Source organism: Vigna unguiculata, chromosome 7 (genome assembly GCF_037176805.1).
Source record: "Vigna unguiculata cultivar grain cowpea cultivar isolate G323 ecotype 2 chromosome 7, ASM3717680v1, whole genome shotgun sequence".
NCBI classification, from domain to species: domain Eukaryota; kingdom Viridiplantae; phylum Streptophyta; class Magnoliopsida; order Fabales; family Fabaceae; genus Vigna; species Vigna unguiculata.
Window position 1 is genome coordinate 36,712,935 of NC_140798.1, and position 15,262 is coordinate 36,728,196.

A 15,262-nucleotide genomic window follows, 5' to 3' on the forward strand; every position below is an offset into this window, starting at 1 on the left:
AGTTTAACAGCAAATTTTTTTCTCGCGTCATATATTAAAAACTCCATGTTGAAAACGAAATATTAAAGTAGAACATAAATTAAATTATTCAATAAAAATAATTGTAAAATGGTTTTGCACAAAATAAAGGTGGTAAACATATCATAACGCTTAATTAGTGTTAATAAAACCACGGTATCAGTCATATCATACCACGAGTCTAATAAAAAGCCTTACTTAACAAAAATCTCAGATAAGATGCGACTTTCATGTTAGCTAAATTTGTGCCTCAAAATAAAATAAGCAATAAACAGCCACGTTTTCGTGATATAAATAGGATAGAACAAAAATCCTTACTCAGCAACAGCAAAAAATCCTTTCTTTTGCTTCCAAACCTTTGAGAATGGACGTAACAATGTCTGCCAAGTCTCTCCCTCAAAATGCTGAGAATGAGCTTAATCCACTAACCATGTCGGATGAGCAGATTTTAGAGCAAATTTACTCAACCCATGTCCACAGTGACACAAAATTTGATGTGGATTCTCTTTTAACCCTTGTTGAGAACATTCTCAGACGTTCAACCAACATTGTTGACAATGTGGTGCAGGTCACTTTTCTTCTTTCCTCCAAGTTTTTTCTTCACATTTATGTGCCCTTCAATTGAAATATCCATGCACTTAATTCACGTTTTCTTGCAGGGATCCCATGCAAGCTTGGAGACCATAGATGACAAGATCCCCCAATTCAATTCACCACTCTCTACCCTCAAACAAATTGCCTCTGAGGTAATTAATTCATGAAAACATTATGTTGATGAGTAATAATAGATCATAAACATGACACAGTGACTTGTTGTGGCAGATGGCATGCAAGCTACCCCCAAGTGAGGAAACTGCTCACAAAACAACACTGGCCATACTTAAAAAGCTCTCCAAGTATGAGTGGGATGCAAAAGCGGTGCTCACACTCGCGGCTTTTGCATTAGAATATAGCCACTTTTGGCTTCTAGCTCAGTATCTACCCACAGACCCTCTTGCCAAATCTGTCGCTATTCTGAAGCGTGTGCCATTGCTTCACAAGCATCGCCAAGCCATGGCTGAGGTCAACAATTTGGTGAAAGCAACACTGCAAGTGATTCAGGTAATCTTTGAGTTGGAGAAGCTTACCAGCAGTTACGACGTAAAGGATGTACCTGCTTTAGGGCTTGCAATAGAGCAAATCCCTGTTGTTGTTTACTGGGCGATCATCACCATCGTCTCTGTAGTTACTCAAATTGATTGTCTCATCGCTGAATCGTAAGTTACCCACGTCTTATTACTTAATGCTTCTTTCCTCTCTACATCTCTGTAGTTACTCAAATTTATTCATTGTTTTAGAGACCACAAACAAGAACTGTCTCACTATGCTCAAAAGATCAACATCATACTCACCAAACTCAGCAAGCAGATCATGCTCTGTAGACAGCAGATAGGTCACCAACTAAAATAACCTTTAATTATTTTCTCACGTTTGGCCTTAAAGCTAACATGTTTTTATTTTTTCCGATAAAAAGAATATGTGCTTTTGATTCAAACCCATAACTGATGTAATAAAAAGGCATGGAGTAGTAAATAACACGCTAACCGGAGGATTTATCTATATTGTTTCAGATGAGGCAGAATATTATCGCAAGCTTAGGAAGCTTTTTCAAACTCCCACTGAAATACAGGAAGTGTTAAAGGTTCTGATTTTCAACAAAAATGCTCCTCAGCCACTGTTTCATGGCGCTACCAAGACCACGGTTCGTTATTTCTTGTTAGGTTATACTTGGTTAAGAAAATAAGAACGTACTTTAAGGCACATTTTAAATTTTTAAAACATCAAATATAAAAAAAATATAACGATATTAAGACTCTAATTCTTTTTCTTTTCATCTTACGTTTTCACGTAATTTAGTGTGATTTATTCATTAATATATCACTATTTTTTCTTTAAAAAAATCAATGATAAAAAAAAGTCAAACTATATTTTTCCATAAAAAAATTACTTTTTATAAAATCCTCTTTCTATCATTCATTTAAAACAACTGGAAATTTGTCCATCAGAAAGAAAGAAAATGATTCTGACAATTTTGCTTTAAGTCATGCTCGAAGTTATTATAGGATAAAAGAGTAAGGGTCATTTTGACCACCAAATCTCCGGTTGAAATGCATATAATCGGACGAACCAGAGAAAGGGACGGAACTATCTCTTAAGATGGGGACCAAAATTACATAAATATATAAGTGAATTTAGAAGAAAATTTGGTATATTTCTAACCATTACTCTAAATACTAAATGGTAGTTATTGGGGAAAGATGGTGTCAAATAACTTTTTCCATACTAAATTATTTCCTGGCACAAACAGTCATCAGATGATCCCGTGGTTCCAGTAAGAAACCACGACTATTTTAAAAAATAAAAATGATTTTTTGATAAATATTTTATTAATAAAGTTAACAAAATTATTAAATAGAATAATATTTTTTATAAAAGTTATTATAAAAATAAAGCAACAAAGTTTTAAAGTTCTTTTTTATGAAAAGTGGTTGTTTGTTAAAGTTTATAAAATAAAACCTTTTTCCATATTTACCATAACTTTTATTTTTATGGTCTTTCCTTCTTCTTTTTTTCATGAAAACAATATTTCCTTCCCATACCTACCACCCTTTTGGTTTTACATGAAAACAATCGGTTTTTGTTTCCTTCTTATATTTACATGGAAAAAAAAAAAGAAGAAAAAAAAAGTCCACGCATTATGAACGATGCTTTCAAGTATTAATCATTTACGCATATTATAGTATGTAGTTCTTAATCATGATTCATATTGTCGCTTGGTAGGTGGACATGAGTGTGCTAAGTAAAAAGAACGTGTACCTGTTTATTTCTTCCCTAGACATCACGGAAGAAGAGATTTCAGTACTGCGACCAGTTTATGATTTGATTAAAACCAAAGACAATTATAAGATTGTGTGGATTCCTGTTGTGGAGGCATGGACTGAGCAGCTGCGCAAGAAATTCGAGGTTTTGAAAAGCAAGATGGCATGGTACCTGGTGCAGTATTCTGGAAGCATAGCAGGATACAAGTACATTAAGGAGGAATGGCACTTCAAAAGGAATCCTATGGTTGTGGTGTTAAGCCCTCGAGGGAAGGTGCAACACTCCAACGCATTCCATTTGATTCAGGCTCATGGAACCAGGGCTTTCCCGTTCACAACTTTCAATGAACAACAAATAAACAACGAAATCAACTGGGTTGGCTCTGTAGTAGGCAACATCCACCCCGTCATAAACGGCTGGGTAAATATACTAATTGTTTAAACTTCAATCTTAAACAAAACTATAATGTGATGATGTGAAGTAGTTGTATGAAGCAGGTGGTAGAGCAGAAGTACGTTTTCTTCTATGGAGGGAAGGACAAAGAATGGATCCAACAGTTCACAAAGTACGCGGGTGCCCTTGCAAATGATGCCGCTGTAAAGGAGGCAAAGATTTGCATAGAGTTGTTTTGTGTGGAAAAGGAACACAAAAGCGTGGTGAAGCGGTTTTGGAGGGGCATAGAGAGTTTGTTTGTGACTAAGGTTCAGAAGGCAGTTGATGCAGTGACCCAAGAAGTTCAAAAGATGCTTTCCTACAAGAACGAAAGCGGGTGGGCTCTCCTGAGCAAAGGGCCATCGGTGGTGACGAGTGGTTATGGAATTGCAATGTTGAAGACAGTGGCGGAGTTTGAGAAATGGAAAGAAGTTGCAATAAAAAAGGACTTTGGGTTATCCTTCAAAGAGCAGCATGCGAAGATTGCCGCCGCCACCACTCACCGTTGCTCTCAGCTTGAGATTCCTAATGTTGCAGGAAAGTTACCAGAGACCATCAAGTGCCCAGATTGTCCTGGGGTTATGGAGATTTTCATCAGCTATAAGTGCTGCCACAATGACAATACCACTCACTACTAGATTCAATGGGAGTGACTTGTTTTTGTCTTCGTGTGTGTGTGTGTGTGGGAATAAGAGGCTTGCCTCACCTGTTATGCGTATCGTTTAGGATTACGTGCTAGCTACTCTAGTAAAATAAAGATCTCTCTGTATCAAGATAAAAAAAATGTGTTTGAAGTTATGCTTTCGTTGTAATACTAGTGGATCCAAAAATTCATTTACCAATCCATTTGTGCGACTCATTTAACATATTAGATGAGTTCGAGTGTAATTTAATAAAATATATATCGATTGATTATTATGAAAAATTATAATAAAATAAAATAAATTATAACTTAACTTGATGAAGGTAGATTTATAAAAGGGATTAAGATTCTGTTTTATCATAATAATCTTTTATCAAAAAAGGAAGTAAGAAAAGAAAGAAAGATAAAGAAGAATGATATTTTAACTATTAAATTTTGACAACTTTTTCTCACAACATGAAGTGACATTTTCTAAATAATTTTAGAATATTGAGATAAGAAAATACAAAGATGGAAAACCACTTAAAAAATGACACATAAGATTGTAAAAGAAAATTGTCAGAATTTAGTAGTCAAAAAATCATTTTCCAAAGATATAAAAGGATAGATTTAGAAAAGTAGATTGAATAGCAAAAATTGAAGAACACATTCTCATTAAATATCCTATGCATCAAAGATTAGTGTGGTATTATAACTTAGGTGTGTTAATGTGTGAGATGAATCTTAAGATTCTAAATAAGTTTTCTCGGAAGAGTTATGATCGAATAAAAAATTACAAATTAATTTACTTGTGGTATCATAGCCAAATTATTATATTTATGATTTTCCTTTTTTACGATCTTTCTTCCTAATTATATTTTTAGGAATTTTTATATGAAATTTTTTATGAATTCTAATTTTTATGTCATATAGTTCGCTACTACTTATTATTATAGGGTTAAATATGTTTTTGGTCCTTCAAGATTCAGTAAATTTTGAAATTAGTCCATCTTCGAAACTTTATACCAATCTAGTCCTTCATCTCTAAAAATGTGTGAATTTAGTCCTTTTAACCAAATATTGTTAAGTTTATCTGACGTCTCAAGCGTATTTCATAAAAGTATTTGAATTGTTTACACCGTTTGACACATTTTCGTTTTAATGTTAACTCAAATATTATTATAAAATGCGTTTAAAATATCAAATAAACTAAACAAAATTTGGTAAAAATGACTAATTTCACGCATTTCTAAAGATGAAAGACTAAATTGGTATAAAATTTCGAAGAGGGACTAATTCTAAAATTTGCTGAAACTTGAGAGACCAAAACCATATTGAACCCTATATTATATTAATTGACTCTCAAAATACAGTCTAGACCATCCCATTTTGTTGGCTCATTTAAAAAGTATTAAAAATTAATTTTTTTAAAAAAGGTTATTTTTTTATATTATATTTTTTAAATATATAAGTATATAATAATGTTGTAATTGAAATCTTTAACACCTAAAATTTATATTTAAATTATTAGTTAGAATAAAATAATTTATCATATAAATAATAATTATTTTAATTTATATAATTAAAAATATTAACTAATCAATTAAAAGTTTAAAAAATAATTTATATGATTAAATAGCCTTTTTATATTCATTTGTATGTATGTATATGTAGCAAATTTTAAAAATTAAAAATTAAAAATATTTGAAAATAAATTAAAAAAAATGATAGACTAATAGAGCCTCGTTAGTCCATTCTATACCAAGTAATTTATCATTATTAACTATCTTGTTTAACAGATTGACCCTGCCTGTTTTTAAGAGACCTAATATGAATTGGACCAAAAGGCATCGGAATGACTCAATTTTACTCATTTTGCCATTCTAATTTTACGTGAATAAAGTGAAAGTCGTGGGATTTGATTGGATTCTCTGAATTAAAAAAATTGGATTCTTCTGATTGAAATTTAAATGATATTAAATGTCTCCACTGGTACGTTACCTGAATTGGATCAAGGCTAATGACACTGAATACGAATTGCAATTTCAGTGTGAATTCAAAATTGAAATTAAATGAATATGATTGGATGGTGTTTCCTGCGTGCGTGAGTCAGCGGCATGAATAAGTGTAACTGGAATTAATAGGTTTGGGCAATTACAGTTAATGTTTTTACTTATATGAATAATGTACTTTTTTTCTCAGTATATATTTTGTTATTGTTAAATTAAAAATTAATGAAAGTGTAATATGTATAGTTTATAGTAATTAAGAATATTTATTTATTTGAAATTAAGATAATAAATTTTGTTTGTCATCAAAAGTGAACAAAATTTTAAAGTTACTTGGTTTTAAATTATTAATAATTTTATTTTAATTATTCATAGATGATAAATTATGAATAGTTGATTTATGGATTAATTGAAGTTCATTATATAAATTATTATAAGACATGGTAGGATCGCCCAAAAATATGATGAATAATAATTTTGCATTGCATCACTAATTTTATTTATATATCAAAATGTAGTAGGTTATTATCATTAAATATATATTTATGTTTAGTTTTATAACTCAAAATATTAATATTAGGTATGTGTAAATTGTATTCTCTATCCTGGTATCTTTACATTCATTCACCACCATCTTTGTTCTACTCTTCAATGGGTTGAATTTTCTTGACTAGAATGAACAAGTTTAATTTTACTTAGATGTATTGGATCTTGATTTAACTTTTTAAATTGAAAAGTCTCCTGCTAAACTAGTACTAGTAACAATGAAGATAAATCTCATTACAAAGTTTAGAAAATGTCAAGCAGATTTAGCATTGTACGAATGAATATAACAAACAACATTAAGTGTGTTCTTTCCAAAAGTGAGAATACGAAAAATTTTATGAAATTTGTAATACTCTTTGCTTTTAGAAACATTTCAAAATAGATGGTGGATCGGAGAACAAATTAATATTTCCCACCAAAGTGGAAACCATCTAATTAATTAAGGTAAGAAAAAAAATATTGGAAAAGTCTTTTATTTGTTATTATCTGTTAATATTAATATTATTTTTTCTTTACACATCCGTTCAAAAATTGTTTCTTTCAGCTCCTCCTTTTGTTTTCATTGTTGATATCAAACCACCATCCATTTTTATGTCTTTACAAGTTCATCAATATCCTCTTTTCATCATCTAGTTCAACAGACTAACTATAGAGACAAGAGCATACTTCATCCGATCAATCTTTGCTTAAAATTTGATACGTAATTAAAAAGTATAGGTACTAGTTTGTAAATATTTGATCTCATACACTTTAATTACTAAGTTATGCTCAGTTATAAAAGTTTCTTAAATATATTTTAGTCTCTCTTATTCCAATGCAGATTTTTATTTTTAATATTTCTTTCATAAAATTACACAACTGATGAACCATTATTTCTAATATTTGTAAATGATTTAAAGCAAACCAAAGAAAAAAGAAAGGAAAAAATGGGCTAGGCATGATCACGTCACGTGCAGCAAAACCTAGACTAGGAAAAAATTAAAGTCTACATTGATCAGCATGTACAAGATAACATCAAATAAAAAGGATGAAATAAATCACAAAATTGATTGAAATTACATACAAGTTTCCTAGAATACCATGTGTAACTAGACTTTGATATATTTTATTTTAAGTATATTGATTTGACATATAATTATACAAGATGAGCTTGATTAAAAAATTTACAAAAAAGAACGATTGAAAGATGAGTTTAAATAAATCTGATTTATGTCATGCGGTTTAACTGTCAAAATATATTTTGTAGCGGTTTTTAACTATAAAAAATTTGATATATATTTTGTGATAATTTTTAACCGTCAAAATATGATAAAATATAAAAAAATTGAAGTAAATTTTGTAGTAGTTTTTGACCGCTAGTAATCTCTTTTTTGTTTTTGACAGCAATACCAGCGGTTAGATTTTTCTTATCAAAATCTGTTTTTGACATATGTAATTTTGACAGGTTTTTAAACCATCAGAAATTTCATTTTTGACAGTTTTTAACCGTTAAAATTTGTAATTTTAATCGTCACAAATATTCACTTTTTTTTAGTGTAAGAATAAGTTATTGAGTATTGTATAAGATTAAAGAGCTATAAATTTATTGTATTAAGGTTTTATGTTGAACTAAGAATGTCAAAAAAATTCGTATTTATGAATTTTTGTGGATAAAATTCGTATCGGGTAGAAGATAGATATTATAAATTGATATCTGCGGGTAACAGGTGCGGATATTTTTTATACCCGCATGTTAACGAGACAGGTACGAGTATCATAATATTTGTACCTAGAGCTATCAAAATGGATTAGAACCCGTGAGTCAACCCGGCCCACCACGATTTCGGGCTGGGTTAGGTTGAAACTTTTTTCTAAATTTCAATACGAGTTGATTTTTGACCCGATCCACCTAGACCCCGGCTCATTCGAGTTGAACCCATGGTGAGCTGGGTTGGTGCACATAAAGGGTCACATAAGTGTTTTTTGTTAAGTTGGGTTTTTTATTTGGGTCAAGTTACGTTATTTTTTTTAGCCAACACATGGATAATTTGTATTGTTGTTATTTTTGTTTGTATTTGGATTGTATTGAAGTTTATTTAGATTTTAATTAGAATTATATTTAGTTTTTATTAAAAAATAAACAAAATAATTGTACTTTTTTTTAATTAAGTGAGTTTGTGAGTCAACCTATTTAACCCACCAACCCGTGGTGGGCAGGGCCGGGTTCAGAATTTTTTGGCTCGCTAATAAGTGAGCCGGGTTGGTTTGGCTTACTAATTGATCAATCCATGGTGGGTCGAGCCGGACTTGGTCAGGTTACCCATCTTGACTGCTCTATATGTACACATGGATATCCGTACCTGCTATATTCTAATTTAAATTAAAAAAATAAAAAGTTATGATTAAAACATTAACACATTAATTTTGAATGGGGTTATTTTTTATCAATTGGTGTCATTCAACACTATTTAAATGAGTTATTTGTACTTTGTTTGAAATTTATAAATGTCATGCATTATATTTTTATTTGAATTGATGGGTAAAATATGTTGTTAAATATTAAAATTTTCTTTTGTAAATACCCGCGGGTACACGTGGGTATTAAAAAAATATGTGGGTATCCGCATAATGAATACCTGTATGGATATAGATATGGGTACGGGACGGATATTTCTCAAACGGGTAGGGTACGGAGAAAATACTACTCGTACCCTTCCCGCCCTGTTGACATCCCTAGTTGGTAGTAGTGTCCATACCTTATGTGAGTTGAGGTTAAATTTCATTGGTGTTGTATCTCTACAGTTAATTTCCCCTTCGAAAGATTCATTTGTGCTATGGTTTCAAAGCAGATGTATAGTAGTATAACGGTGATATTACTACAAAAAAAAAAAAAACTCTTAAATAATCATCAATTTTAGTGATAAAAAATTGTTAGTTACTATAATAATCAATTTAGATACCAATTTTCAAAATAGAAAATTATTGATTATTAAAATAGTTATCATTATGAATAAAAAATTGTAATTGGTCGCTAAATTGGTTACTAATGGATTAGAGATTAATTTAAAAACTAATTCATTTGGTAGTAAAAACCTTGGTAGCTAAATTTTAGAGATCAATTTAAAGATCATAATAGTGACTATTCTATTAATCAATAATTTTTTATTTTGTAAATTGGTCACTAAAATGACTAACAATTTTTTATCACTGAAATTGATTTTTAATGGGATATTTTCTTGTAGTATATAAGAAGATCATCATTTGATAATACACAACTTATGGGATAGAAAACATAAATCCATTGTTTCCTTTTTTAGTTAGAAATAGTGTCAATCTTTACATAAGTTAGACTTAAGTTCATTGATGTTGTATTTTTTTAATGAAATCTCCTTGAAAGACCTATCAGTATTTAATGTATTGTTTCTGTATAAAATTATGACTGAAGTATTTTCGATACAATTATACTATAACATTTTAAAATATTAAAATTATCTTTTATTTTTAAATAGTAAAAGTGGAGAGACCCAATTTTGTTAATTAAATGATGCTATCTAAAATTTTAAGACAAACCTGATAAAGGTAGGTAGGAACGTGAGAATGCAGCAAATTGTTCCAAGTATGTTAAAGACGGTGAAGAAACTTGTTTTTTTTTTTTTTTTTTGCTAAGTTAACTAAATAAATAGTAAAACCTAAATAAAAGAGGTGGACAAAAATAGTGTCCATAATACTAGAAGCTGTCAAAAGAGGTAAGTCGGTCCAGTCCGGCTCGATCCACTATAGGTTGATCATTTAGTAAGTTAATCCAACTGGCTCACTTGTTAGCGAGTCAAAAAATTTTGAACTCGGTCCTGCCATGGTGAGTTAAACTGGTTGGCTCATAGACTCACTTAATTAAAAAAGAATACAATTATTTTATTTATTTTTTCAGTCAAAACTAAATTCTAATTCTAATTAAAATCTAAATAAACTTCAATACAATTCAAATACAAACAAGCATCACAACAATGCAAATTATTTATGTGTTTGCTAAAAAAATATAACTTTATAGCTACAAGAAAAGATTAATTTCTATTATTGCATAAATCTATTAATTTTGCGTGGACACTAATTATATAAAATGTTGATTTATGAGTTAATAATCACTTACTATCATACAAAAAAAAAATCATATGTAAGCTTAATAAAATTTCTGATTAAGTTGAAATAGGGTCATCCTAGTTAACGTATGCTGCTCAGCTCGAATGTTTACTTTTAAATATTTAGTACAATGGTATATTTAAACTCAAACTTAAATTTCTTATCAAGTTAAAATACTCTATTGCAATATAATTTCACTAATTAAAAAAAGTAAATTTAGTTAAGTTGTGCTTAATAAAAGTAAAAAATAAAAAAAATATTTTTGTAATATTTTTCAATTTTCAAGCTTTTCAAAGTTAACATATATTTGATAAAAAATAAATAAAAAAATTTAAGTTTACTTAAATTCAATGTAATCAACATAAATTTATTTTAATGATAAAAAAGACAAGAGTTTAAAATGTATACATATTAATGGTAATGTATTTATTTTAATCTTCGGGAGTTATTTTATTCTCTTGCCAAAATGCCTCCAAGGTTGCAAGACAATGATACTTAAAATGGAAATGTAGTGATATACTCGGCTTGAGAAGTTAGTAAGAGTTTACAATAATACATGATATTTTAGATTATGTCATTCAAAAAGAAAGTTAGGTGAATAAATTTGTATAAAATGTAAAAAGAGCTCCTTATTAGCTAATTTATGACTTCCTTTCTCAGCAAAACAAAAATTTCTTTCCTGTTTAGTTACTTTTAAAAAGTTTTTATTAAAATAAAAATAGCTTAGCTGCTCTTTTTTAAGATATGAATAAATTATAAGAGTTGAGCAAACCCAAACCTGGTAACTTTTTTTATTGATCCCAAAGCTGCTTGCATGGGGTCACTGTCACCCACATGCACGAGAAAATCCCAAAACATGAACAACGGAACATTGAAAAAGAGAACAATAAAATAAAATGGCATTTGCAAAGTTTAGGGCTAGGAATTGAAAGCGTGGTTCCGAATATTAAAAATGAGAAAATTTAACAACGAGAAACCATAAACTCATTACCTCAAAATTTTAAATTAAAATTGGTGTGAATCTTTTTATTAGGGGTGAGCAAAAAATCTAATTTTATTGATCCAATCCACTTTTGCTCCAATCCAATCCATTTATAATCCATTTTATTAAAAATCCAATCCATTTAAAATCCATTTAATGGATATGGATTTCCATCTAATCTACATTTTATATATTTTATGGATTGGATATCCATTTTATAAATTAAGATTTTTAAATATGGATAATCCAAAAAATCCAATCCAAATTTTCAATTTAAATTTTTAGTTGGGTTAGACTAAAGGTTGAGATGGAGTATGCTAAATTCAGACATGGACATGCCTTGCTCGACGACCTATACGGATCGGGCAGGCCCGACGACCATAAGAGTTTGGGTAGGCCTAAAGATATGAACGGGCTAGGCGGGCCCGACAAATCGAACGAGTCAATCGAGCCCAACGATCCAAAAAATTCAAGTGAGCCCGATGATCCGAACGGGGCAGGCGGGCCCAATGACCTGATGAGCCAGGTGGGTCCGAAGACCCAAACGGGCCAAGCGGGCTCGAAGAACCGAATGGATCAGGCAGGCCCAAAGACCCGAACAGGTCAGGCGGGCCCGATGACCCGAACGAGTCAGGCAGACTCGAAGAATCGAACGGGTAAGGCGGGCCCGAAGACCCGAACGGGTCAGGCGGACCCGAAGACCCGAATAGACCAGGCAGGACCAATGACGAAAACAGGTCAGGCAGCCCAAAGACTCGAACGAGTCAGGCAAGCCCAAAGACCTGGATGAGCCCAACGACCCGAACAGGCTCGAAGAACCGAATGGATCAGGCAGGCCCAAAGACCCGAACAGGTCAGGCAGGCCCGATGACCCGAACGAGTCAGGCAGACTCGAAGAATCGAACGGGTAAGGCGGGCCCGAAGACCCGAACGGGTCAAGCGGACCCGAAGACCCGAACGGGTCAGGCGGACCCGAAGACCCGAACGGGTCAGGCGGACCCGAAGACCCGAATAGACCAGGCAGGACCAATGACGAAAACAGGTCAGGCAGCCCAAAGACTCGAACGAGTCAGGCAAGCCCAAAGACCTGGATGAGCCCAACGACCCGAACGGGCTCGAAGACCCGGACGGGTCTGACGACCTACACGGGCCTTACGACCCGGATGGGCACGACGACACGAACAAGCCGGATGACCCGGATGGGCCCGATGATGTAGGCAGACCTGACGACTCGGATGACTCAAACGGGCCCGATGACCCAGACAAGCCTAACAACCTACACGGGCCTTACGACCCAGATGGCATGATTACACGAACGGGCGCATCGACTCGGACGTGCTCTACGACCCAGACGGGCTCAACATCTTGGACGAGCCCTATGACCCAGACGGGCCCGACGACCTGAACTGGCCTGACGACCCGGACATGCCCGACGACGCGGATGGGCTCGACGACCCGGACGAGCCTGACGACTCAAATGTGCCCGACTACCCGATTGGGCCCGACTGTTTGGACGGGTTTGTCCGGGTCGTCTGGTCCATCCAGGTCATCGGGCCCATTCGGGTCATCCAGCCTGTTCGCGTTGTCGAGCTTGTTCGTGTTGTCGGACCCGTCCGGGTTGTCCGGCCTGGGTTGTCGGGCCCGTTTGGGTTGTCCTGGTCATCGGGCATGTCCGGGTCATTGGGCCCGTCCAGGTTGTCAGGCCCATCGGGGGCATCCAGGCCTTAATGATACAAGTTTTAAAAAATTCAATTTAAATTTCTTTTATAAAAAATGGATTCTGGATTTTGAACTCTATCCAAATATTTGGATTGGATTTAAATCTTGATCTAAATATTTGGATATGGATTTAAAAAAAATCCAAACTACTTTTGCTAAAAAAATGGATTTGGGTCAAAAATTTAATCCAATTATTTAGATCTAAAGTGGACGTGGATTGGATCATTAAAAATTCAATCCATGCCCACCCCTACTTTTTATGCGAATGTAACCTACGCAAGAGTGGACCTTGATGATGACCAGGGGAGCCACAGCTTCCTAGAGTTTTTCTTTTTCATTTTAATTTTTCTATATGTTTATATTTTTTAAAATTATATTTATGTATTATTGTATTATTTAAATTAAGTTTATATTATAAAAAATTATTAAAAAAATAAAATAAAGATAAAATAAAAATTAACTCCATAAAAGCTTTGTTTATGAAAGAAATTAAAGTTTTTTTTCTAACTATAAGGTAAATAATTAAGAAAGTGTTAGAGAAAAAAAAGACAAAAAAATAAATTGAGAAAAAAATATTAAAGTACAAAGATATTAAAAAATGCATTATCACATAATCTCTTAGAGAGAAAATGAATAACACATTCTCACATTATTTCTTTCAACTTAAGTTTTTCTCAAATTAGTATGAATCTTGATTACGATTTTAGGAGTTTTTTTTTTAAATCGATATAAATCCTAATTATATTTTTCTCTAAATTAATATAATCCTAAATTTTGAAATTTAGTAATTTTTTTTGTTTATTTTTTTGTTATTGTTCTATGTTATGATAGTAAATGATAGTCATATTTTTCTCTTATTCTATTATCATGTATAATTATTTTGAATAAAGAGAATGAAGAGTTTTTTTTATTAAAAAATAATAATTTATATATAAAAGATCTAATATGGTACCCTGAATTTTTGTCCAAATCTTAAAATATATCTAGTTTAACAAAGGTGATTATTTAGAATATATTAAATATTTCTTGAAAACAAATCGATGGTTACAAATTCCTCAGTTTTTTATAGGTAGAAGCTACTTCAAAATCATTAGAAATGGAAAACTAGATGTAAGGGAAGCAAAGATCTATACCTACCACCTATTATGCACATGATCATGTGCTGATAAAGTTTAGACGTTCATGTGTAAGAGCACAACGAAGTTCACACATGCAAATCCTCTTTTAATCATTTTTGCAACACAAAAAAACAATTCCCTCACCCACAGAGAGAAACAGCAATGAACCAAACACGATGATTCAACGTAATAAGATATCATAACCAAACATCTAAACCATGAAGACGTTGTGTTGAATGATCGATATAATACGACAGCTAAACATGGCCTAAAAATGATTAAAAAATATTGAATGAAAGAAAAGGTGAAATGCTGCGACACCGCATACAGTTACTCAATAATACAAGATTTCTACATATATAATGTTTTTCATCATTTCTTTCATCAACTTCTATGAATCATGCACAATTTTTTACCTATTTTAAACATGGGGATAAAGCTTAACTAACAAAAATACAGAGTGTGCATGATCAACAGCTACACAACTAATTTTAGAATAACAGGAGAGGAAAAAAAAAAAAGAAGCAAAATTAATAGAGATAAGGTGAATTAGAGCTAAATATTCCATGAAGACCCGTAGGCAGAGAGACTCACCCATATCCTTCAACAAACATTCAGCACAACCATTCCGTTACCTTAACATATACTGATTCTGATAAGTGACATTAACATAAATTTACATTCCATGCAACAAACATTTTAGTTTTTTAACAAAATAGGGTTACAAATGAAACACCTTTGACAGAAAAACAACGAATGGTGGATATTAGTGAGTAAACAAAGCAGTTATCAAAAGTAAAAGTGCATTGTTTAATGTTAAACAATTTTTATTTTTAAATAT

General features: G+C 32.1%; 1 protein-coding gene across 1 annotated transcript; it reads left to right on the top strand.

Annotated features, from left to right (window-relative positions):
- The first annotated feature begins 376 nt into the window (after nucleotides 1-376).
- Nucleotides 377-4,061, top strand: LOC114191366 (protein SIEVE ELEMENT OCCLUSION B-like). The gene is made up of 7 exons (XM_028080537.2): nucleotides 377-586; nucleotides 678-764; nucleotides 841-1,274; nucleotides 1,356-1,450; nucleotides 1,629-1,759; nucleotides 2,839-3,297; nucleotides 3,375-4,061. Exons 1-7 carry the CDS (start codon nucleotides 383-385, stop codon nucleotides 3,945-3,947), a joined length of 1,983 nt encoding a protein of 660 aa, XP_027936338.2. The 5' UTR covers nucleotides 377-382; the 3' UTR covers nucleotides 3,948-4,061.
- The last annotated feature ends 11,201 nt before the right edge of the window (nucleotides 4,062-15,262 follow it).